The sequence below is a fragment of the Furipterus horrens genome, unplaced genomic scaffold, assembly GCF_987537825.1.
Source record: "Furipterus horrens unplaced genomic scaffold, mFurHor1.1.pri manual_scaffold_5, whole genome shotgun sequence".
NCBI classification, from domain to species: Eukaryota; Metazoa; Chordata; class Mammalia; order Chiroptera; family Furipteridae; genus Furipterus; species Furipterus horrens.
This window is the reverse complement of record NW_028327175.1, coordinates 194,963,481-194,986,688: the sequence shown is the minus strand read 5'-3', so window position 1 is coordinate 194,986,688 and position 23,208 is coordinate 194,963,481. Positions and strand designations below refer to the sequence as shown.

At 55.9% G+C, this 23,208-nt stretch overlaps 1 protein-coding gene across 1 annotated transcript in view; it reads right to left on the bottom strand.

The window, feature by feature from the left end:
• GRK5 (G protein-coupled receptor kinase 5) overlaps positions 1-23,208 on the bottom strand; it is a 186,265-nt gene that overhangs the window by 20,139 nt on the left and 142,918 nt on the right. The window contains exons 4-5 of the mRNA XM_090278682.1: positions 21,747-21,824; positions 432-532 (exon numbers count right to left, since the gene is read on the bottom strand). Coding sequence (XP_090134808.1) covers positions 432-532; positions 21,747-21,824 — 179 coding nt within the window. The remainder of the gene's footprint in view (positions 1-431; positions 533-21,746; positions 21,825-23,208) is intronic.

Below are 23,208 nucleotides of genomic sequence, written 5' to 3'. Positions count from 1 at the left end.
CCCTGTTCCATGAGGGTCACAGCATGGCCTGCAGAGGTGCCAGGGTGTGGCAGAGAGCAGCCAGCAGCAGCACCACCAGCTTGGGGTGGGGTCCTGGGAAGGATTTCCAAACCGCCCCGACTGGGTCAGACTCTCACATTCCTCAGGCTCAGCAGCCACTGCTTTCAACACCCTTTGAAGCAGATGTTTCCTTTGGACGCAGCCCCCTGGTATCTTTTTCCCTTCTTAAGGAGCATACAAACATCTGGGCGGCGTGGCTGGGCCCTTGGCCACCGAAGACCTGCTCCTGTTGCCCAACGCTCCAGGTAGGGGCTAGAGGCAGCCCCGGCCGGGCCGCTGTGTGGCTGCCAGAGAGGCTGAGGGGCCCGACGCCCCTGGGCCTGGGAGGGAGGCTGGCTGGGTGGGGGTGGGGGGGCCGCCGGAGCACTTACTGCGCACAGGCAGAGAAGAGTTCTTTGCAGGGCCTCTGGAGGAGCTTCTCCTCTGTCTGGGAGACCAGGTCCTGGCCAACTTGGGCGATGAAAACTGGGGACTGGAGGGAAGAAGAGAAGAGGCGGCAGTCAGGGAGAGGGAGGAGCAGGGCGGCCAGGGCCACCCATAGGTGTGGTGCCTTCCCCTGCTGGGCGGCCTGCACAGTGGCTGGTAGTGCAGGGAGGCGCCCGGGCTAGAAGCTGACGGATCAGCCCAGACTTCAGGTCAGATTTCTGCTCTGCCGCTTTCAGCGGGTGTGACCTCAGGGAGACCACATGGCTCCTCTGAGCGTCACTGCCCTCATCCTCAGAGCACTGATGATGATGTCCCACGTCCTGGGCCTCTGGTCGGAACCAAACGAGGTGTGGCGGTCGGTACTCACGGTGGAAGGAGATGCACACCCAAGCCAGTTCATCAGCGAGTGCCCCCCCTGAGTTTGCTGACCCCCCCAACCCAGGCTGTCTCCTCAGAGGGCAGACTCAAGATGAGCCCCTGCCCAGCCTCAAGATCATGGGCAAAAGGGTCTGGAAGGGGTAAAAGGACAAGGGAACAGCACTACCCAGCAGCTGGGGGGGGGGGGGGGGGCGCTCCGCAGCTATGGGACACAGAGCTTTGGCGCAGACACCAGGGTGCGAACCCACGTCTGCTACTGGTAGCTGTGGGACCTTGGTCTTGACTGTTCAGCCTCAGTTACCAGGAAGATGATCAGAAATAATAGTTTCTCCCAGAAGGAATCAATGAAATATTTAGGTCAGGCCTTTGGGCCAGAGCCTGGCACGCAGTAGAAAGTCATCATTGTCATTTTGTTCTTCTTGGTTAAGCGGCTTGGCCTGGACATTTCACGTTTGAAGGAGAGCTCAGAGTTTCTGTGTCCTACCCAAGGGGCAGCAGCCACCCCACCCCCCCGGAAGGCAACCCCTCCCCCCACCAGCTGGGCCCCGAGGCCAGTTTTTAATGAATTACAGGAATCACTGAGAAAACTGCCAGGAGCGGGCTCAGAAAGACGGGGCCTAGATGCATCTTTCCCGAAGATGCTGAAGTCTGGAAGACTTGCTTCCTCTTCCCGGCTATTGCCACATGATGGTGGGGCGGATCACTGTGCTCAGCCCATTGGGCGGCGTCTGCGGGGCGCGTTAATCCTGAGGGTGGAGGTGGAGAAGCCTGGCACAGCCCTGGTGAATGAAACCTGTGGCTCCTTTTCTATTCCCCGCTGTCCTGAAGTCCACGTTCCTTCCTGCTTTTTCTCTCTCCCAGGCCCTGCCCTCTCTGCAGGTTCTCCCCGCCCTAGGTCCTCCCAGTCCTGGGTGGGGGAGGCCTCACGTGTGGGGGTGCCGCTGCATGGTAACGGCGGCCCATACACGCGGTGCACAGCCCGTGACACCACACACGTCAGAGCGTCTCCCCGATGGCTGCTGTCACCAGTCCTGGGTGGTGGCAGCTCCCTGGCACCTCTGTCCACACCCCCACCCTGTCCCCACACCGACAATGTAATGAGGCCACGGAAGGGCCACAGCGGAGTGCTGGCTTCTGGAGCTGCTTGCCGCTTGTTCCGCAGAGAAGATGCTCAGCCAGGCAGCTGGGGCCCCGAGCTCTGGTCCGACCCCCGCCCTTGGCCATTTTGGGCTTCCATCGCCTCCAGAGATGCCCAACGGGTCCTTCAAGACTCAGATATTTATGGCTGGGTGGGTTTTTTTGTTTGTTTTCTTTTTTTTGCTTCTAAGACTTGGGGAACGTTCTTGGGAATCCTGGCAGCTGAGTCTATCGAGGATCAGGAACTGCAGGCTACTCCAGAACATCAGAACAAACCCTGAGGCCACAGGCACATCCGCTTCAGGGACAGAGCTCAGTGGCTGCAGCCACCTTGGTTTGCAGGGCCCGGTGGCTGGCCCAGGAACAGGATACAATGACTGGAACCTGGGGTGAGTCGGCAAAGACCAAACAGAGATGCTGAGTGGGCAGGCCACTGCTCTGTCATCCGATTTCACCCAGGGAGGTCACACCGTACTCACAGTAGGCCCAGCCCGGTGCTGGGCACAGTGGGAGGGGCACCAGGACAGCAGTTAAAAGGTGACCTCCATGTGGTCTTCGACCGCACAGCGCTTCTTCTCCAGTAAGACACGCGTGAGATAAGGTGGGATCCTAACAGACACGTCCTCGCCCTTTCCTTGGCTGCATGTGGTCATGTATAAAATGGGCTGCTGGGGACTCCATGGTTCTCATGTTTTTTTAACAGCAAGCTTCTTTTCTCCTTGTCCAAATGAAACTTATAGACCCAACATTTAAAACCAATAGAAATAATAAAATGGATGATAATGGTTTACCTTTACAGAGGCCAACCCTGAATGGGCGCTGTGTGAAATGCCTTCACAGACCAGGAAACCGAGGTTCAGAAAGGTGAAGTCATTTGCCAAAGGTCATTCACGTTGGGCAGGTTACAAATGAGTCTGGTTGGAGGTGGTGGGCTATGAAGGCCACCTGTGCCCTGCCACCTCCCCCACCTCTGAGGTGTGGCCTTAGCTCTGGGGCTGACCAGGATGCCCTGAGGCAGGCAGAGCTTGTATGGAAGATGTCACAGCTCAGGGTAATGAGCTACTGGGCTCAGATGAGGGGGAGATCTCAATGGGCTGGGCCATCTGGGAAAGGCTTCACAGAGGGTGGGGCCAGACCCCCACCCTGTGGCGCCCTCCCACCTGCAGGACAGGACAGCCCCCTGGGCTGCCTTCTCAGCCACTGCGCTCCCAGTCTCAGGCACTGGCTGGTGGGAGAGCTCTGGAGACCCTGCCCCCCAGGTCAAAGCCCTAACAGGCACAAAAGAGCAGGTAAAACTGTTTAGTTTAACCACGGCGGGTTTAGACTCAGCCTTTGGCTCGCCATGAAGAGATCAAAAGATTCCAACCGAAGTCCCTTTCAAGTGACTCTGGGAAGTAGACTTTTGCCAGTAAGAAGGAGTAAGAAGCTCTTGGCCAGCTTAAGTCAGAAACTTAAAGCTGCCAGGGGAGGAGGGAAGCAGCTGCTCACAGGGGCGTTTCAGGGGCACATTCACTATTTGTACCCACAGTATCAGAGGGTGCCTGGCCCTTCCCCTCCAGGTCAGGAAGTGAATTTCAGAGGGAGACCATCAGGCAGGCTCTCCCTGGCCTTCACGCAACGTGTGTGGCTTGAAGCCAGAATCCCACGCAGTTTCAGATCCCCTTCCAGCAAGCCAGTCCTTCTGGTCCCAGGGGGCCTGTGAGGTGGGCGGGGGAAGGGTGGGCTCTGGACAGCAATGTCAAGCTCACTGCACTGAAGGCTCAGGAATGCAGGGGAGCGATGGTTGGGCAGCACCGTGGCTCTTCCTACCAGCAACTGTCCCTCTGGGACGAAGCTGAGGGTCAGGGTGGGCAGCAAGGATGGGTGACATCCCTCTCTATGTCAAAGAGGTCCCTCTAATTTCTAGCCAAACAGAAAGGGCCTCAGGCCCTCAGATATTTCCAGAGCAAAAAGCAGCCAGGAGGTCTGATAACCTGGGCCCTGGGACACCTTCAGGCCAGCAGTGCTTTGAAGTGACACGTATTTCTTTGGTCACAGATGGTCTTCTCAAGCAACTCCAGCCCCAGCTGCCCTTAGGAGGGCTCTGTGGTCAACTCCTGGGACAGGTAAGACAGCAAGTCATGCCTGGGGGGTGTGGCTGTGCAGGCCCCCTTCTCCCCTCCTGCAGAGAAGGGCTTGTCTTCCTTGAGGAACTGTAGGCTGCAGGGACACCTGTCCTGCCCCTGAGATAACGTCTGAAACAAGAGAATGTGTACCTCATCACTTCTTTGGCTAAGTCTCCTCCCTCCCCACTTCTTCCCCTAGAGATGGGGGGGTGGGGGTGGCGGTGGAGGAACAGAGGTGCATGACAGCTGGGGTGTGGCCTGTCTACTCTGTGAGTCTGTAGGGGGACGGGCCTGCTCCGCCTCCCCCTGCAGAATGAGAGATTCGCCTTGAATCCATCTGTACCAGAGGAACTGGGGCCCCTGTGGACGGGGCTAGGCTGCCAGCAGTCCCTGCTGGGGGGACAGGCGCCACACTGCAACACTGGCCCCTTCTTGCCCCCTCCCCGTATGGCCCAGGCCCGCTCTGCTGTCTGACTCAGGCAGCAGGAGATGGAGGCTGCGCGGTGGTTTTCTGGGCATCCCCTCGCGCTGTGAAGAGCCCTTCTCGCCACTTTGCACGTACGTAGGGCAGCCCCAGAAGTGGATGAAGAGGGTCTGGTGGGCTTTACATCTTCACTGCTCTCTAAGTCCCTCTTCCCCATTTAGTCCCCATCTCCCTGCTAAGTTCTCAGTGTCCTCATGCTGCCTGCACTGTCTGTGGCCCTTAACTGTGACAGGTGGCCTAGGCCAGACTTCTGTCACCCTCTGCTCCATCAGAAGGGAAACCTCCACAATAGTCAGACTGGTACCGACACCAGTAAGGATTCAGTGCCCTGGGGACCTCGGGAGGTCTAAAGAGGAGACAGTGGGGCGTGGGGGGGGGGGCGCCCCCTGGAAGGCCAGAAGAGCTAAGGACTAGTCCTGGAGCTGCGATTGCCTGGCAATGGATTTGGGGTGAGCCTGTGTCCGAGGCCTGGGGCGACCCAGGAGCTAACAGAGATTACCTACAGGAAGGCTACCACCACCCCAGCACCCCCTTGGTGCTGTAACTGCTCAAGGCTTCAGCCCTCCCAGGTCATAACAGCAGCTTCACCGGAAGCAGGACAATCCAGGGTATCTCAGGGACTGAGCATGCTGGGGAGGGAGGGCATGGGTCCAGTCTGGGCACGCAGACACCCATGGGTGCTTTACTCAGTGCTCAACCCAGGAAGCATGTGCTGATCACCCGACACACCCAAGGCTCTGCCGCCTTCGGGTGCTCCAACACCCAGCCTCTGTGGGCTCTGCCGGCAGCGGCCAGGGCGTCCGGCTCCGGCCAGTGTGGCAGTGCGCCCACAAGGTGGCGCTGTGGAGCCCCGTGCTCCTGGGCTGGCCTCACAGCCACAGGCAGACCAGCTCCCCAGGCCTCTCAGACCAGGTGGCGCACGGGGAATAATGACCCAGTGACTCCTCTCAGTCCCGCGGAGTGCAGCCTTTGCAATAGCAATTGAGGGGGGAAACGAGAGATCAGTTGGGAGGGAGCCCTGGAGAGAGGAGACGAGAGCTGGACCTTGAGAGACAGGTTGGGCACACCCAGGTGGGGGACTGCCTGGGCCCAGGCCTGGAGGCGGGACTGAGCAGCAAGCAGCGGGACGGCCAGTCGGAGGGAGGAGGGCTCAGCTAGACAAAGTTAACGAAGCAGGACCGACTGACACCAGCTGATACCTGTCGCGAGGCTGGTTCTCACTGGTTGCTATCAGCCCCGAGGGTGGCATCAGAGGGCCCAGTCACCGCCTGCCCCAGCGCTGCACCAGCTCTCCCTGGGTGCTGCTGTCACCTCTGCACTGGCAGGAGGAAGGCACATCATCTCCTGCCTCAGTGAGAGACCGCATGTCCAAGGACCTGGTTCCCAAAGCATCTCCTGGCTTCAAAGTCTCCTTCCAAGATGTCAGAATGGAAATGGGATTGACATTTCCACTCTGACGTCAGAGGTCTCCCTGTCCTGCTCTTCTCCTGCAGGCAGTGGTATGCATCAACTCCCGGAGAGGCAGAGGGGATGTCCACCCTTCTTTGCTTCTTGCCACATGGTCCTTGATTCGCCCTCCATCAGGAGGGGCCAGAGGCCTGTTCCTGAGTTCCCAGTAGGCTCAGCTCTGCTCCCTAGACTCCAGAGCACTTCTCAGGCATCACGTGAGAGCCCATGCTGGGTTCTCTCTCCCTCCTGTTGGAGTAGAGACTGTCCCAGAATTCCAGGTCCAAGGTGGCATCCTGACTAATTTAGAGAAAGTCAAAGACCAGGCCCACAAAGGAAGAGATATCTGCACACCCATGCTCACAGCAGCATTACTCACAACAGCCGAACGGCGCCCACCGACGGGTGACTGGACAATAAAATGTGTGCACACATGCAACGGAACATTGTTCAGCCTTAAAAAGGAAGGAAACTCTGACACACATTCTACAACATGAATGAAACTTGTGGACATCGGGCTTAGTGAAATAAGCCAGACACAAAAGGACAAATACTGTATTATTTCATTTATATGAGATGCCTAGAATAGTCAAAATGATAGGGACAGAGAATAGAATGGTGGTTGCCAGGGAACCGGGGAGGAGGGACTGGGGAGTTAGTGTTTAATGAGCACAGAGTTTCATGATGAAAAGTTCTGGAAATGGGGGGTGTGATGGTCACCCAACAATGTGAACATACTTAACACCACTGACCTATAGACTTAAAAATGGTGAAGATGGCAAAATTCATGTTACGTGCTTTTTACCATAATTTAAAAAACAAATAAAACAGCCAACGACCAGAGCCTAGGGAAAAAAAAAAATGACTGATGTCCTTGGAGGCACCCAGAGCTGGCTCTTTGGGACCACCTGCCACTCCTCCTCAGTAGCCGTCAATACTCCCTCTACTTGTTCAGAGATTTGGGACCATGATGGAGCATCAGGTGGAGGTAACAGAGGGCTCTCCCGTGAAGACCCCTCAGGGCCCAGCCGATTCAACCCACTCATGCCCCAGATGGGAAACTCACAGAAAAGAACACAAAGGGAAGGGACCCCTCCACGGCCACACTGCTGCCCCATAGAGGAGCCAAGATCAACACCCAGGGCAGGCCTCAGAGAAGGCAGTAGTTCTGCGCTGCATGTGCTCTAAACCAGGGGTCCTGGGCCAGCTCTGGGGAAGGACACAGCTGGCCTCATTGGCCCTACTCAAACAAGTTTGTCCCCACTTCACAGATGGGGACATGCACAGCAGTCTCAGCCCTGGTGTCTCCCACCCAGCGCCTGGCTCCAGGACCACCTCGCTGCCTGGCTTCACGAATTCTCTTCTCTCACGGGGCTGGTCAGTGGGCCCCTCACAGGTCTCCGTATCACTTGCTCTTGTGCCGACACAATGGCCCCTAAGGGAGCTGTTGGGCACCACACAGCACAGGTGGTCTGCACTGCCCAAGGGCCAAGTCCAGTGCCTTCTTGGGCCAGGCCCCTAACACCCTTCTCAACCTGCTGCCCCTTCCTGCCCTCTGCTCGCTGAGGTCCTACCTCGTACTCACTGTCTCTGGAGCATGACAAAGACGATCTTTTTTAAGACTCTCAGAGTCGCTTTTATGATTATCATCCCCATTTTAAAGATGCAGAAACAGGCTCAGAAAAATTATGTAACTTGCTCAAGGTCACACAGCCAGCATGGGAGTGAAAACAGGATTCAATCCCAGGCCACCTGGTCAGAGAGCCTTATCCCCAAACATCATCATGTCCTCCAAGGACGCCACAGTCCTTCCCAGATCGTGTGAGGAGGATGTGACTTTGGCCTTGAGGAGCAAGCCCTTCCTGGAGGCCCATGGGGGCTAGAGAAGGAGGTTCCACGGACTCTGCCTGTTTTGGCAAATGCTATTCGTATAGAGCCATCAGCGTCCCCCCTCCAAACATGTACCCACGGGCTAATGGCCAGCATATGCTTTGCTTCAACACACGAAAACATCCCACGGAGGAGCTCGGTGCTCATTAGCAGTGGTTCCGTCAGTGAACAAAAGGTCAGCCCAGGAGACTGTCCGCTCTATCTCCAGACGCAAGCACTTAGGCCTTAATGATGTGTATATTTTCGTATGTGGGCAGCTGACATTCCCCACGTAAACTATTTGCAATTTCCCAATGTGTACAGACGAGGCTTTCAGGAAAAGCTGAGCCAGAGAAAGGCAATGCACTCTGGAAGAAAGAGGTTCCAGGGTTCTCCTTCCTTCCAAACAAGGGGCTGCCTAGGGGTTTGCCCATCCTGCTCATACCAGGGTGGAGGCAGCAGTCCCTTGGGGGGCACCCCCATTTCTCTTCCAGGACAGGAATAGGGGAGTGTGCTCCCACAGCTACACCCCCGCCCCCCACTGACCCTTCATGAGGGCATCTCTGCCAGTGGCAGGAAGCTCTGCGCACAGACTCACCTGGCCCCGCCGTGGGTGGGAACCAGGCTCCGGCTGTGGGGGCCTGGGAGCGGGCCCAGCCTGACTGTCATTGGACCCTCGATGCAAGCTTTCCCACAACTTTATACTTTCATGGCTCCCCAGAATGATGCTGCAAGCGGGGGCTTGTTCTGGGGTCCCAGAGGTGGAGACCGAGCCTCAGCGGGGTCTCTGAAGAGCAGGAGCATTGTACGTGCCTGTCTCCTCAGAACCCAGCACAGCGCCTGGACATCAGCTAGAGGTCCCCACGCAGGCTCACAGACAGAAGAGTAAACAGTGGACCTGAGACCTGAATCCGGGCTGGCCTGGCTCCCAAACCTGTAACCTCTCCACTCCGCTGTGCTGAAATGAACTGACGATGCATGGAGGCTTGGGGGTGGCTCCCTGGGGGTGAACTTGGAGTTGACCTTGAGAGAAGCATCCTGATACCAGGGGTTCTGCCGCCCGGATACAGCCATGCCTCTCACAATTTCACTTAATCATCTCCCCCACCCTTCCAATAAATTCCTCCTTTGTTTGAGCAACTGGATTAAGTGTCTGCCACTTGCTGCCAAGAATCCGGACTAATTCACCATCTGTAAAATCAGGAGTTGGGCCAGGTGACTAGGAGGACCCTCCAAACACTACCCAAGCCGCCAGGGCCTTCCCCTCTCCTCGATTTTCTCTGCCTGCCCTCAAGTCGGCTGTGCTAAGTTCCATGAACTCAGCCCGGCTCCCCTGACTCCAGGGACGGCAACTGGGTGAAGAACACGGGGCCAGCAGGAGCGGGAAAGTGGGGGCCCATTCCAACCCTGAATCCTGGGTGGGAATGAACCCTGTTCATACAATCACAACCAGGAGACAGAGGAGAGTTCCGAGCAGCAGCCGCGGACAGCGCTTCCTCACTCGAGGGCTGACTTTGAGATCTGCCTGACAGGAAGAAAAAACGCCATTCTTCCACCTTTTTAATCAAAACCTTCAGCGCCATGTGGAGAAGCCGCGCGCCCTGTCTGTCTGGGCCAGTTCCTCTGTCTGCACACAGCCAGGCAGCAGACGCGGGTGCAAAACAAGAACAGGACCAAAGGGGAAAGGCAGGGTTTTGTGTCCTCGGTCACTGGAGAAACATAAGTCAGCCCGGCCAAATGCTCAAAAGTGACATGCCATGGGGGCCATCGTTCCCTCCACTCGGGATCTGATGGCTGTATCCTGCACCTCTCATCCCTGACTCCTCCCTGAGTGTCTGCGTGGTCAGCGTGGCGGATGGGCTGCCTGGCCAAGCACCATGCCAGATGCAGCCCCATTGGGCAGGGCCACATGGCTGGACAGGCGGTTGGTGGCTGGATGGCCTTGGGGTAGAAACCAGAAAATGACAAGCCCCCCTCAGGAACTCACCACGCCCCTTGTAAGTTCTACGGGAAAGTGATGCTCCCTGCTTCCCATTGGGGAAAGCACAGTTTCCCACAGCAGCGACTATCCCGGAGGCAGAGGAGGCTTACGCTTTAGGGCCCTTGATTTGCAGTCCTGGGAGCTACAGAATTCTTGGTGGGAGGAGAAGCCACGTGTTACTTGGAAGCACTTCCGGTCCAGTGAGCTCTCCCAGGAAAAGGACCTAGATCTCCAAGGTTCCAGTCATTTGTTGGGATTTCTTTGCCCATCCTCAGGAAATACTCACTTGTGTGCCTAATGTTATGTTCTTCTTAACGAGGGCACTGCCCAAGTTATGTGAGCTTCGGCCCCCACAAAACTTGGATCTTCCCTGGTCTCTGAATGCACTCAGTCTCAAAAGGGCCCCTTCCCCAGAGGGACACCCAGGAGTCTCCCTCCTGGCTGACTGCTATCAAGTCTTCAGGATGATGGAGCCTGACCGGCACCTTGATCTTTCCGTGATGAACAGCCAAAAACCAGAGTCCGAGAGACTCACAGGCTCTCTGAGGCTTCTTGTGGGGGAGGGGAAGGTGAGGAAGGCCGATGCCCTGACGCTGTGTTGGGGGCCATCCTGGGGCCTCTGTAAGGACCACGATTCCATTACAAAGTAGATACTCGCAACCGCTGGGCAATCTCCTTCACTCTTCGGGCAACGATCTCTTGCACCAATTTGGGGGTGACCCTGGGGATACCTGGTGACACCTGGTGATTCTGCCAGGCCAGGGAGACAGTGCAAGGCATGGAAGCTGTCTCTGCAGGTGGAGCTGCAGGTGGTGCTTCTGCTGTGGCCAGGCAGAAAGCAAGGAGCCCACTGCCTCTCCGGCTGGGGTTGAGCTGAATCGGTCCACCAGCCGCACAGGTGCCCTGTGTGTCCAGGTCACGGGCTCCACCGCAAGGACCTCATGGACCAACTCACTTGGCCACTGGTGGGAATTCCAGGCTGACGGGGACTAAGGGTAGCTGAGTGTGGTGGCCCCAGGAGGGACACCGCAGAGAAGTGGCCACATTAGACACAGAGGATTCGTGGCTGAGGCGAGGTTTGGCCAAGGCCTGAGGGTGGAAGGGGATTTGGCTGGGTAACGAGAAGGACCCCTTCTTCCTTCAACTCTAGGCATTTGCACAGTGGGAAGCCTTCTGAGAAGATCTATGGCAGACTGATACCTCTCTGCACAGATTTAAGGTGGCAGGGTTTAAGATGACTTTGAGGACCCCGAACACACTGCATGCTCACAGAGATTGTAGAGTGGGGGGCCATGAGGCCAGGAAGATCTGAGGGAGGGGGCCCCGGCCATTCCCCATGGCGCCACCGCTGACTGCCCACCCGAGGTCACAAGGTGTCCCGGTCCCTGGGTCAGAGTGGAGAACGCAGCCCTTGCGAAATAACCGAAACCGTTCCAGAAGGGAAAGGCAGTTTGGGGCTTAAAGGGTCTTGACCCATGTTTCCTCTGCCATTCAAGCGGCTTTGCAGAAGCCAGGATGAAGGATTTTCAGGAGCCAGGAAGGGAGAGGATGTTTTCAAACACTGGCAGAACTTAGCCAGGGGCCCCGAGGGCCGGGCAACTTTAATGAGAAAGAAAGGAAGATACACAAGGAACCCTGACCCAGACCTTGACTCTTTACGTCAAAAGCAAAAAATGGTAATTAACAAAATGAAATGTGCCTGGAGACAGAGTGGGGGGCCAGCCAGGCTCTGTCAATTCGATAATCCCCAGGCATCACCCGGGGCCCAGAGTACGTGAGGGGGAATGACGCGCTGTTTACACAGGCCGGGAGTTGCCCTCGGGGACCCCGAGAAGTGGGCTTTCTCCCCGAGTGGCTTGAATCCAGCTCTCCTCTGGGTCCGCATGGCCACCCACAGGTAATTCTCGAGTGGAGCTCGGATCCGAAGGGCTGGGGTGCGTGAGAGGTGAGGGCGCGCCGAGCCAACTTTCCGCCTTCCAGAACACCCTCTCATTCCACAGCTTCCACGCCGGCTTCACTTGAAACCGCGCTGGAAGTATCTGGGCCTTGGAAGATTTTTCTCCAGTGTGGATTTCATTCCGTGGGGCTCGTGAGTGAAGGAGGGGCAGGAATTTCCTAAGATCCAGGGAATTCAACGGATCCCCTCCCCCGTGCAGTCATTTCTCTGCCCAAGGCCCACCTGGCAGGCCACACAGTGAGGGCACCAGAGAACAGCATCACTACACACCCAGGGCAGAGGTTGGGGGGAGGGGTGTCCCCAGGAAGCCTATTGCCGATTCCTCTGTCTCTGGTCACTGTGAGGAGAGGAACTCTGGGCAGGAAATAGTATACACACATGGGAACAGAGGTCAGAGCCAGAGCTGGCTCTGCCAGCATCAAAGGAACATCCAATTTTCTGACCTGGAAGGTCACGAGAAAGGAAAAGGGACCCAGAAGGGCACGCTCGGGCCTGCTGTGAGGAGCCCAGCTGGCATGTCAGTCTCAAGAACATCAGGAATTGAGAAAAAAAAATCAGGCTAGGGCAAAGAGAATTTGTCTTCCAGGAAAGGTGGGGGGGGGGGGGGAATAGAGTATGTCTATTTGAAGGACAATTACATGGTCGCTTAAAATGTTGGGTGGGGAGACTGTGACAGGAACCGATGCTAAGGACACAGTGCAGGGTGGAAGTCGGTGCCCAGGGACAGGGCCAGTAGCTGGACAGGGGCCAGGAGGGACCAGCCAGCATGTACATCCTCAGTTCTGCCCACCTGCCCTCCTGCATCTACTCATCCATGAAGCACCGGGGAGGCTGATTTGATTAACTTTTGAGAAGACAACACTGTTTGGCACATAGTAAGAGCTGATCCTGGGACTGCAGGCTTTACCATTTTATAGGTGGTTAGCGTGGGAGGGGCCTCTCAGATAGCATCTGGCCAACCGACCTCCTCACGCCTCCCAGGGGGAAGCCGAGGCCCAGGGAGGGGAGTGGGAGGAGGACAGACCCAGCCTAGCTGGGTGTTCCTGGGCCATTACTAACCCTCTTTGAGCCCCCATTCCTTACCACTGCACTGGCTGTTATGAGAACCCAGTTCAACATAAAACATGAAGTTGCAGGCACACAGTAATTGCTCAGTAAATGCTAGGTCTTCTTCTGCCTTGCCCCAGGACAGCCAGTGAGCCCAAATGTGGCCTTATTTATCTTGATCTCCTAGTCCGATGCTCTTGGCTCTGGGTCACACTGTATTCCAACAAGCCATCATTTCTAAAACGCATCATGGCCGGGAAGGAGAGGGTTAGCCCAGCACTTTCCAAAGATGATGAGGTGGTCTTTTGAGGTACAGGGACGTAATTAAGTAATACTGAATCACTCAGTGAAAAAGGCAGTCCCTTTTGAATTCCTTAAGCCTTCCAGCCTCAAGAAGAAAGTCTCAGTGAGTTGCTACCATCTTGCTAATGAGTCTCTGATACTCTCTAACCTCCCTTCAAGCAGAGAAAAGGAGACTTCGGGCTCAGAGGCGTAGGCAGGCAAAAGAGTATCCAGCTAGAACGCAATGTCAATTCTTCCAGTCATCTTTATGTGTGACAAATCAATACTGGTTTTCCAGATGTTCCTGATACAAAGTTTCCTTTTCAAACTTGTTTTATATTCAGTTTAAAGATGGGTTGATTTAAAGAAAAATGTTATACAAATAATTATAAAGGTGGCACGCAGTTATAGCAAAACTTAACTGCGAAGGTGTTTTGGGAATGACTGAAGGCCACGAGCCCATGCGGACACCACCATTATCCCTGTATGCGGATGGGCAGGCTGAGGCTCCAAGGATGCAGAGCTGGGAAGTGGCAGGACGGGGCTGCCATGTGAAACTGAGGACAGGGACCGAAGCTGCTGACTGCCCCGGAGGCCCAGGAATTGTCCCCCACTGAGAAGCCAGCCTGCCTGGGCTTCCTCAGACCCTGGTGCTGCTGCCTGGGTGAGGAAGAGGATGGATCAGCGAAGTGGTGCTGTGAGCCGGAGTCCGAAGAAAGGGGAAAGGAGAGTAATTATTATTTCCTTTCATTCAAACTCTTGACTTTCTAAAAGGTGGATGTTTTCCTCGAACAAGCACTAGGAATAGATTTCTTTTGTGCAGGAACCTGGGCTGATGGGTAATTTCTCCCTTAACAAGAACAAACCCCCCTGCCTGACCCATCATTGTTAGAGAAACAAAGAGGCCAGCGTCTGTGAAGGGCCCAGAGAACAATACCCTGCCAGCGGACCTCCAGCCAGAAACACCCTCCGAGGGCTGCCTGCCCGGGGCACCCCCAGCTCCCACCCAGAACATGGGCTTCGCGTCAGAAGCCTGCTCCAACACACCTGTCCATGTCACAGTCAGAAGAAACCAGACCCACACAGGCCCTGCCAGCAGTACCCGCCAACAGGTCTGAGCGGCCCTGGGTCCCCCCGTATACCCTGCCCGACCACAGGGACGGGGTGGAGCAGCTCAAAGCTGGAGCCCTGGCCCAGTCGCTCCTAATTAAAATGAAACAGAGCAACAATGCTGCCCAAGCAGGACACTCAAGGTCCCACTTCTGCCCGCCTCCCCAATTCTAAACCAGGCTCTTCCCTTCCCTAACCTCGGCTGCCTGATCTCTGATCTGTAAAATGGGTATGCTAATACCCCTCTTGGGGAGTTCCTGGGAAGAGCAGGTGGGGGAGTGCCATTGCGGTGCCTAAAGAATATTATGTCAACTAGGAGAAGGGCTGGGATGTTCCTGAAGGAGCATCTGGCCCAACGATTTCCAGTAGGCACTGGGCTTCTGTTCTCCAGGGGAAGACAGATTCATGGGTCTAACGTGCACTGTGATTTGTTTACTTTGTCCCTATATACACCCTGCCCCCCACGACAACGAAGTCCTCTTGTAAGGACAGAAAAGACAAAGTAAAAACAGGTCACAAAAATGAATCTGAGATTCATAAAAATTTAAAATCTTTATGCTTCAAAGGACATCACTGACAAAGTAAAAAGACAGCTCACAGAACAGGAGAAAATATTTGCAAATCATATATATCTGATTAAGGAACTCGTGTCCAGAACATACAAAGAACCCTTAAAATTCAACATTAAGAAGAATAAGCAATCCAATTTAAAAACAGGCAAAGGATTTGCAGACACTTCTCCCAAGAAGACATATCAATGGCTGATGAGCACATGAGAAGATGCTCAACATCATTAGTCAAATGCAAATCAAAACCACCGTGAGATACCACTTCACGCCCACTAGGGTGAAAAAAACGAAAAAGGCAGAAAATATCAAGTGTTGAAGAGGATGTAGAGGGATGAGACCCTTCATACACAGCTGGTGGGAATGTCAAGTGGTGCTGCCACTTTGAAAACAGTCTGGCAGGTCCCCAAATGACTAAACCTCAAGTTACCACATGGCCCTCAATCCCACTGTGCAGTATATCCCCAGCAGAAATGACAACATGTCCACGCAAAGCATGTACATGGACGTGCGTAGCAGCATTATACGTGATAGCTAAGGAGTGGGAACAACCCAAGTGCCTGTCCACTGAAGAGAAGATGATAAAATGTGGTTTATCCACACAATGTAATATTCTGCAGCCACATAAAGGAAGGAAATACTGACACAGGCCACAGCATGGATGAGCCCCGGAGACACGCTACATGAACTCAGTCAGTCACAGAAGTCCACACATTGTACGATTCTACTCATGGGAAATGCCCAGAACAGGCAAATGCACAGAAACAGGAAGCCGACGAGTGGTTGCCGGGAGCTGGAAGGAGAGGGAGCGAGAGCGCAGCTGCTCACGGGCGCAGAGTTTCTGCTGGAGCGACAAAGTGTCCTGGGATCAGATAACGGGGAGAGCCGCACAGCTTCGAATGCTTTACAAACCACTGAACTGCACACTTTAAAAGGGCGAACTTTATGGCATGTGAACTATATTTCCATAAAGCGAGCATTTTAAAAATGAAGTCCGTAGTGAGGAATGATTATAGTATAGGATACTGTTTTCAGGATCATATTATTATCAATAATTTCCCAGCTCAGAGCAGCCCTGCTCCTGAACACCTGTCGCCTGTATCACGCCGGACCTGCAGGCACTTGGAAGGTAAGCTGTCCAACCTACAGAGCCCAGCGCATGGCTGCTTCCGTCAGGGCCCCTGGGCAGCCTTTGGAGCTGACGAGCCCGAGACTGTCTCTAAGACACACCGGGCTCACAGCTGTCTCACCAGCCCCAGAGACCAGCCCGCGACACAGACAATGTTTTCAGCTTGAGGGGTGGGGGATGAGAACACAGCAGGGAAGCGACACTCCACGTGCCCCCGTAAGTCCCCCAGCCGCCCTCATTGGCCAACAGACTGGGAGAGGCAGTGACATGTCACTCCGGGCCAAGGCTCACGTGCCTCCGTCCCCCTTCTCTGCACCTTTGGTGGTGACCATGTGACAACAGCTTCAAGATGGTGTTGCTGCAAAGGCAGCCAGGACCCTGGTCTTCACCCGTGAGAGTTGAAGACCCAATCGGATTGCACATAAGAAAGAAGTCTCCGTGCTGTGGGAAGCCCCTGAGATTTGGGTTTCTTTGTTGTGGCTGCTAGCATTAATCATCCTGACTAATGCATTGCCTTTTAATTTCTTTTTAAAATCCTCACCCAAGGAACATTTTTCATTGCTCTTAAAGAGAGAGGAAGGCAAAGATGTGAGAGAGAAACATTGATTGGTTGCCTCCCGTATGCGCCTAGACCGGGAATTAAACCCTCAACCTAGATATATGCTCTGGTCGGGAATCGAACCCACAACCTTTTGGTTATGGGTTGACACGCCAACCAACTGAGCCACAATGGCCAGCGCTGACTAATGCATTGTCTTTTAATGAGTCCGGCCTCTCTGGCCAGCCCTCTGTGGCTGGGGGCCCTCCGGACTTCTCCTTGGCCTCTCACAACCCCACCGTCAGCATTTACGTCTGAATGATTTCCTCAGTCAACAGCCTGATTTTGAAAGCACAGACAAGGGAGGGGACCATCAGATGGGAGCCACTGCTAAGTGAGTGTCTAATATGTACCAGCTCTTGGGCTCTGTTCTTGCTGGTATTTATGACCCCCACCACTACCCAGCCCACTTGACAGATGAGCAGCCTGCAGCACAGAGAGGTTAAGTAACTTTCCCCAGACCACACAGCTAAAAGAGGCCAAGTCTAGCTTCTAACCCAGGACTACCTGGTTCTAAAATTCACCTTCTCAAAGCACTCTGCTGCCTTCAAGTTAGATCACCAACAGCTTTTAGCCCATTCCAAAGCCCACTCTGGCCCCCAGAGCAAAGCTGGCCATGTATGGGCAGCTGATGCAGGACTCTGGGCAGCATCCAAGGAGTGGACTTGGTAGGTTTGAAGAGCATCACCCCATGGGGGTTGAGATTTTGGCTCTTGGCTTAAGTTATGACTTTGTGCAGGGATTTTCCAGCCAGACTCACAGCAAACACACCAAGTCAGACACTGGGGGACACAATCCAGCCAAGTGTCAGCTCCCCAGAAGGAGACATGAGGCAGAAGAGGATGGAGGCCCCTCACTGGCTTAATTAGACCACCTGGCAGTGAATGAGAGTCATGTGTCTACCCTGGGCTAGGGCAGGGGACACCAGAGAGAGCAGCTGCCATCACCTCTGCCCAATGAGCTAGTAAGCCTGCGGCCTCAGCAGTGACCCCACCTATGCGCCTTGTCCTTCCTGGGCACCTGCACCCACTCAGTGACCATCCCCATGGCCCCTGCGGCACGTCCCTGGATGGTCTCCTGCCTCCAGTCTCCCTCTCTCCTTTCTCCTCTGTGTGGGCAGAGGGAGCCTCCTAAACTGCAGAGCCCTGGTGGCTCCCACTGTCCTTGGGATGGTGTCGAAGTCCCTGACGTAGTTTTCCAGGCCCTGTGCCCCACATGGCCCCGCCCCCCTACCTTGCTCTCCTACAAAACAGACCACCCTGCCCATTCCCACCTCTGCGCCAGGGTTTCTCAGCCTCGGCACTGCTGACATCTGGGGCCAGACCCTCCTTTGCTGCGGGGCCACCTGTGCATTGCAGAGCAGTCAGCAGTATCCCTGGCCGGCATCCATGAGCTGCTAGGAGTACATCCTCCCAAGTGTGTCAGTCATAAGTGGGACACACCCTGGCGGGGGTGGGATGGGGCGGGGGGGGGGGGGGGGGGCGGGGATGTCCCCAGGTGAGAACTCTAACCTTTGCCCACCAAAGGCCCTTCTCCTTTCCTTTCACGTGTACCTGACTTCCTCCTCCCCCGCCTCCTCCTCCTTAAGATTAGATCCAGCCACATCACCTCCCAGAAGCCTCCCCAGCTCGCCTGCCCAGGTTGGTCTACGGACAGCTTCTCACGAACCCCCTCCCTCTGCACAGTACCACCGCTGCATTCGACTGATCTGTTGATACTCAGGCACCCCTCTGCAAGGCAGGATCCTCAGAACCCGCCACCAAACCACACAAGGGCTGACCACATGGACCCGAAGAAACGCAACAGAGCGTTGGTCTCAGAAACCACCCAGGCAGGAGCAAAGGCCTCTGACCGGAGGCAGGAAGGCTCGGAAGTTTCAGGCTGAGCAGGGACACAGAGAGATGGTGTAGGGGCCTCCCCTGCAAATGAAGGGCCTCTCAGGGAACAGCCTGAACAGAGAGAGCGAGGTACAGATGGCAAGAGGAGGCTGGGAAAGGCCATGGCAGAGCCCAGGAAGGAGGATGTGGAGCAGAAGGAGGCCAGGTCGGGAAGACCCTGGGATATGAACTGCAGCCCAGGAAGTGTTCAGCAGGATGCGAAACTTGAAAAAGGAGAAAAGGCTTTATGGTCCTATAAGTTTGGGAAATATTTTGTTAGTGGTTAAACAGGTTTCTTTCTTTTTTTAAAGCTTTCATTGATTTTTAGAGCGAGGGGAAGGGAAGGAGAAAGTGAGGGAGAGAAACATCACTGTGTGGTTGTCTCCCGCATGCCCCCAACAGGGTACTTGGCCTGCAACCTCGGCATATGCCCTGACTGGGAATTGAACCTGTGATCCTTTGGTTTGCAAGCCGAGATTCAATATTGAGCCACACCAGCCTGGACTAAATAGGTTTCCTTATTGCAGGACTTCTCAGAGCCTTTACTATGCTCTCACGCCCAGTGAATCTTCACAAGGGGGAGACGCGGCAGGCAGTGCTGCCCACACATAATCAACCACGCGGGTTTTTTTTCTTAGAGCCTCGCAAATGACCAGTTTTCTATGGTCTACCATTTGGAAAATGGTCCTTGGAGCTGAGACATCTGAGCTGCACCTCGAGAGGGTCCAAGGTAAGGGCAGTCTGGGCTTGGGGGCAATGGCCCTGGGGGTTGTCCCAAGGCCTCAGCCAATGCTGGGGCCTCGGCCCCTAGCTCAGCCCCTCTGCAAGCCACTTGCTCCCCAGAACCTGGGGCGTTTGCAGGACTGAGAAGTAAATCAGGCTCCCGAGACAGTGGCCACAGGAAGGGGCTGGGAAGTGGGTGCAAATTTATTGCAGGGAAACACGGGACCACTCTGACCGACCACCTCCCCCAGGCCCCGGGGCCGTAACATCCGGTGTGGTATAAACTTTAAAAACTGAGGAGTACTTAAGGAAAAAATGTTGGCAGGCTCTGGGGCACTTGTCAAAGTGTCTGAGCTGATGGGGAGGCTGGGCCCCCTCCTCCCGGAGACAGAGGCAGCACTGAGCAGGGGCACAGAGGCCTGGAGGCCCAGAGGTGGGCGGGGGGTGGGGGGGCCCCGCTAGCAGAGACTTTAGGACGAGGCTGGCCAAGGCAGAGAGCGGGGGCAGCCCTCGGGGAGGCAGACAGAGCCAGTGAGGCAAAGAACTGCCTCATCCTCACGGATATCAGCCAGGCCAGCAGACGCACAGGGCGGGGGCAGGAGGGCAGCGAGGGGGCAGGGGTGGGAAACAGTGCACCACGGGGGACATGGGGCTCCTCAACGCCGGCTGTGTGACCCGAGCCTCTCCGTGCTCCCTGTAAGGTGCAGCCCACAGACTCGCATCACAGGTACCAGCAAGGACTAAGTGAGCCGGTGCCGGCACAGAGTGGGTCCTCAATACCTGAGAGCTGCCACTGTCTGGAGGGGACCCAAGCCCACGGGCAGCCCCGAAGGGGTGCGGGTGCAGAGCCAATGGGCCACACTGAGCCCCCGTGGAAGCTGCCTTCGCCGAGGGGGGCCGAAGCTTCCACGGGCTGGGCCCAGGGCACGTTCCTCCCTCCCAGGCGGCAGCACGCTGTAAACAAGGGCTCTCTGTCTCTCACCTCCTGGAGGCTCGAACCATCCCAGAGAGCCTGGGGGAGGCACCCAGCTCCCCGCAGGCGCTGGAGCAGTGAGCTCATTGTCACACTCGGGGGGCGAAGGAGCTACTGTGGTTTAAAGCCCTCGTCACCTTCACGAGGGGTTGCCAACCGTCACCGTGCAGCTGCTGCTGCAGGAGCTGCCGCACGTGGCTTGGAGCCTCTGCCCACTTCCCCTTCTGTCTCCAGGGCGGGAGGCCGCCTGAGTGCCCGTAGCACCGGTTTCAGGACCTTCAGCCGAGTGCATCCGCCAGTGGACACAGGCCACGCGGGTTAGCGCCCTTGAGTGGCAGGCAGGCAGGCAGGCAGGGCCTTTTGAATCAAGCTAATGGAAGATCAACTGAATGCTCTCAGGTGGGTGGGGCCCCCTTTCTTCAGGGGCTGAACATCCCATCCCAGGAGTCTGTGTCTCCCTGGCAGCAGACATCCCCCCCTGACGAGATGCGCCTCCCACCTCGGGAGTCTCACTGTTTGGTTCCTGTGGGGGATCACCTGTCATCCCCTCAGGGGGGGCTTGGCGGGCAGAGTCCATGATCCTCCGGTTTGCAGGGGCCCTCTGGGAGTGTCTGGTTAAGCCTCACCCCTTCTACAGCAAAGAGCCCTGAGGCCCGGCCAGAGGAACACCAGGGTTTCATGCTGAGCGAGGGGTGGGGCCGTCCCCTGACCGACACGTCCGCGTGCTGCCACCCCTGCCACGCTGTGTGTGACGGACGGACAGACAGCGAGGACCCCATCACACAGGCTATGGTGACTTTAACGCGCCAGCAGCCTGGGACACGAGGAGTGCCCTTCCTGGGGGGCTGGTGCCCACAGCGTCCTGGTCCTGGGTGAGTACGAAGCCACCGCTGGCCCCCAGGGGGGCAGGATACATGCATGCAGGTGTCACCTCAGGCTTTCAGGGCCTCCAGGAGGTGGGTCTGGCAGGGAAGGCCACTTTTATGAAAGGGAAACAGAGGCCCAGTGAGGGAACGTGACTGTGTGGACAGAAGAGCTGGGATTAGAACCCCAGGCTCCCAGGCCAGGCTCTTTAACAAGGATGGAGAAAACATTTATCTGTCAAGTTGGGGGCAGGAAGATAGGAGCTCCAGGGAAGCAAGGCTACCAGGACCCTGGAGGGCGGGAGGGCGGGAGGGTGGAAAGCGGGGTGGTGCTGTTCTCTTCCTTCAGCCATGAGTGGGCGCTCCTGAGGCGAGGTCAGGACGGCCCCTCACCCCCAGAATACTCCAGAACCTCTGCATTCTGTCATGTGTTCGCTGATACCGCCTTGGCCAACACAACCTCAGCCTCCCCGCTCCCCTCTCATCACCCCCGAACCCGTCTGCGCCACATCAGTCCCTCACAAGCACCCCCGCTGGCCTGGCCTGGCCTGGCCCACCCGTCTCGGCCCTGCCACGCGTGAACACTCTGGGGAAGGATGAAAATTCTGGATCTCTGGAGACTGGTGGCAGCCACCGGCCTGGGGCTTCCTGGCTGCCCACGTGGCCCGGCACAGCTCTGGGAGCCCAGACTCCCAGATCAGGCCTCCCGTTCCTCCTGCTTGGGTGCCCTCTTACCTTTGGAGTGAGGTACTTGGTCATGATTTCCTTCCCTTTTTCTCCCAGTTTTTCATCCGGAGTAACTTCATATTCTGCCTAAAACAGAAGAAGGAAAAGAACAATTAAAGATTTGCTCATGAACTCCTTATAATTGCAGAACTTTCGAGGTCCCTGGAGAAGACCCCCTGGAGGTAACCTGAGCAATCCCCTCCTCCTGCAGGGCAGGGAGCTGAGGCCCAGGGAGGGTGGAAGACCTGACACCCCATCCAGCCTGCTCTGCACCGTCGTGGACACATGCTTAGGACAGCGGGTTTCCCCCAGACTTCGCATCGGAATCCCAGGGGAGCAAACGCCGGTGCTTGGACCCCACCCCACCCCACACCCAGTCAGACCTTCTGACGGCGAGGGTTGGGCAGCCAGGCAGCTGGAGTAGAGATGCCAGGAAGCTGGGGCCGAGAACCACCAGCACAGATAAATCAAAGGAAGTCACTGGAAAATAACAAGCCACCAAGCTGGAAGGCCCGACCCCGAGAGGCAGCCGTTGGTCAAGCAGGTTGCAAGCTGCGTGACCTCAGACAATTTCCTTAACTGCCATAAAATGCGCACGGAGAAAGCACTGACTCATAGGTGATTGTGCAGCTAGTCAGTATTAAAACTCTCAGCCCAGAGCAGGGCACATAATAAATTCTCAGTTAACAGTTGCCATAATGGTTACCATTGTTATTATTACACCTTGCAAGGGAAAACAACAATACGGATGCCTTACCTTTGCAGTTTTTCAGCTCACAAAGTGAACATCCAGAGATTTTTTCGATGCTCTTATCTGAACCTCAAAAGAGCCCAGGTAGTGATGTGGGAGGGAGGCAGGGGCTACCATTACACCCCCTCATCCACATGTGAAGAGCGGGGTTGGGGGGCCCTTTGGGGGAGGTGGCAGGGCTGGGACTTGGACCTCCAGGCCCAGAGTTCTTTCTCAACAACACCAAGGAATTTAGGATTCCAGATTGCAGACTAAACCAGCGGGACCTGGCTCTAAGGAAGTGAGGCCTCAGAAAGGCGGGCCTTTTCATCTTCCGTGATCCAAGAGGGGCTCCTTCACCAACACGTGCCACCCTTGCCACGTGGAGGACAGACCTGGAGCTAACAAGAGGCCTGGGTGAGCTTGCCTTTCTCATTCGCACAAGGGAACTTCAACATCTACCACCCAGGGATCTGTAAGTCTCGGTCCAAAAGTATGGCCGGTTCAAAAGAGACAAAGACAATGACAGAAACTCCTTCCTCCTCCATCTCACCGCGGAGTTAGACACCCCACTCCTTCGGCCTGATTCAAGGCAGCCTCTCAACCCAGTGTCTAGGGGTCAGGTTGCTCCCGGGCTGTCCTGTAAGACCCTCCTGGAAAAGGGGACGCGCAGGCAGCACTTGGAATGCCCACAGAGGCAGAAGGCACGTGTCTATCCAAAGCAAGTGAGTTTCCTTTTAT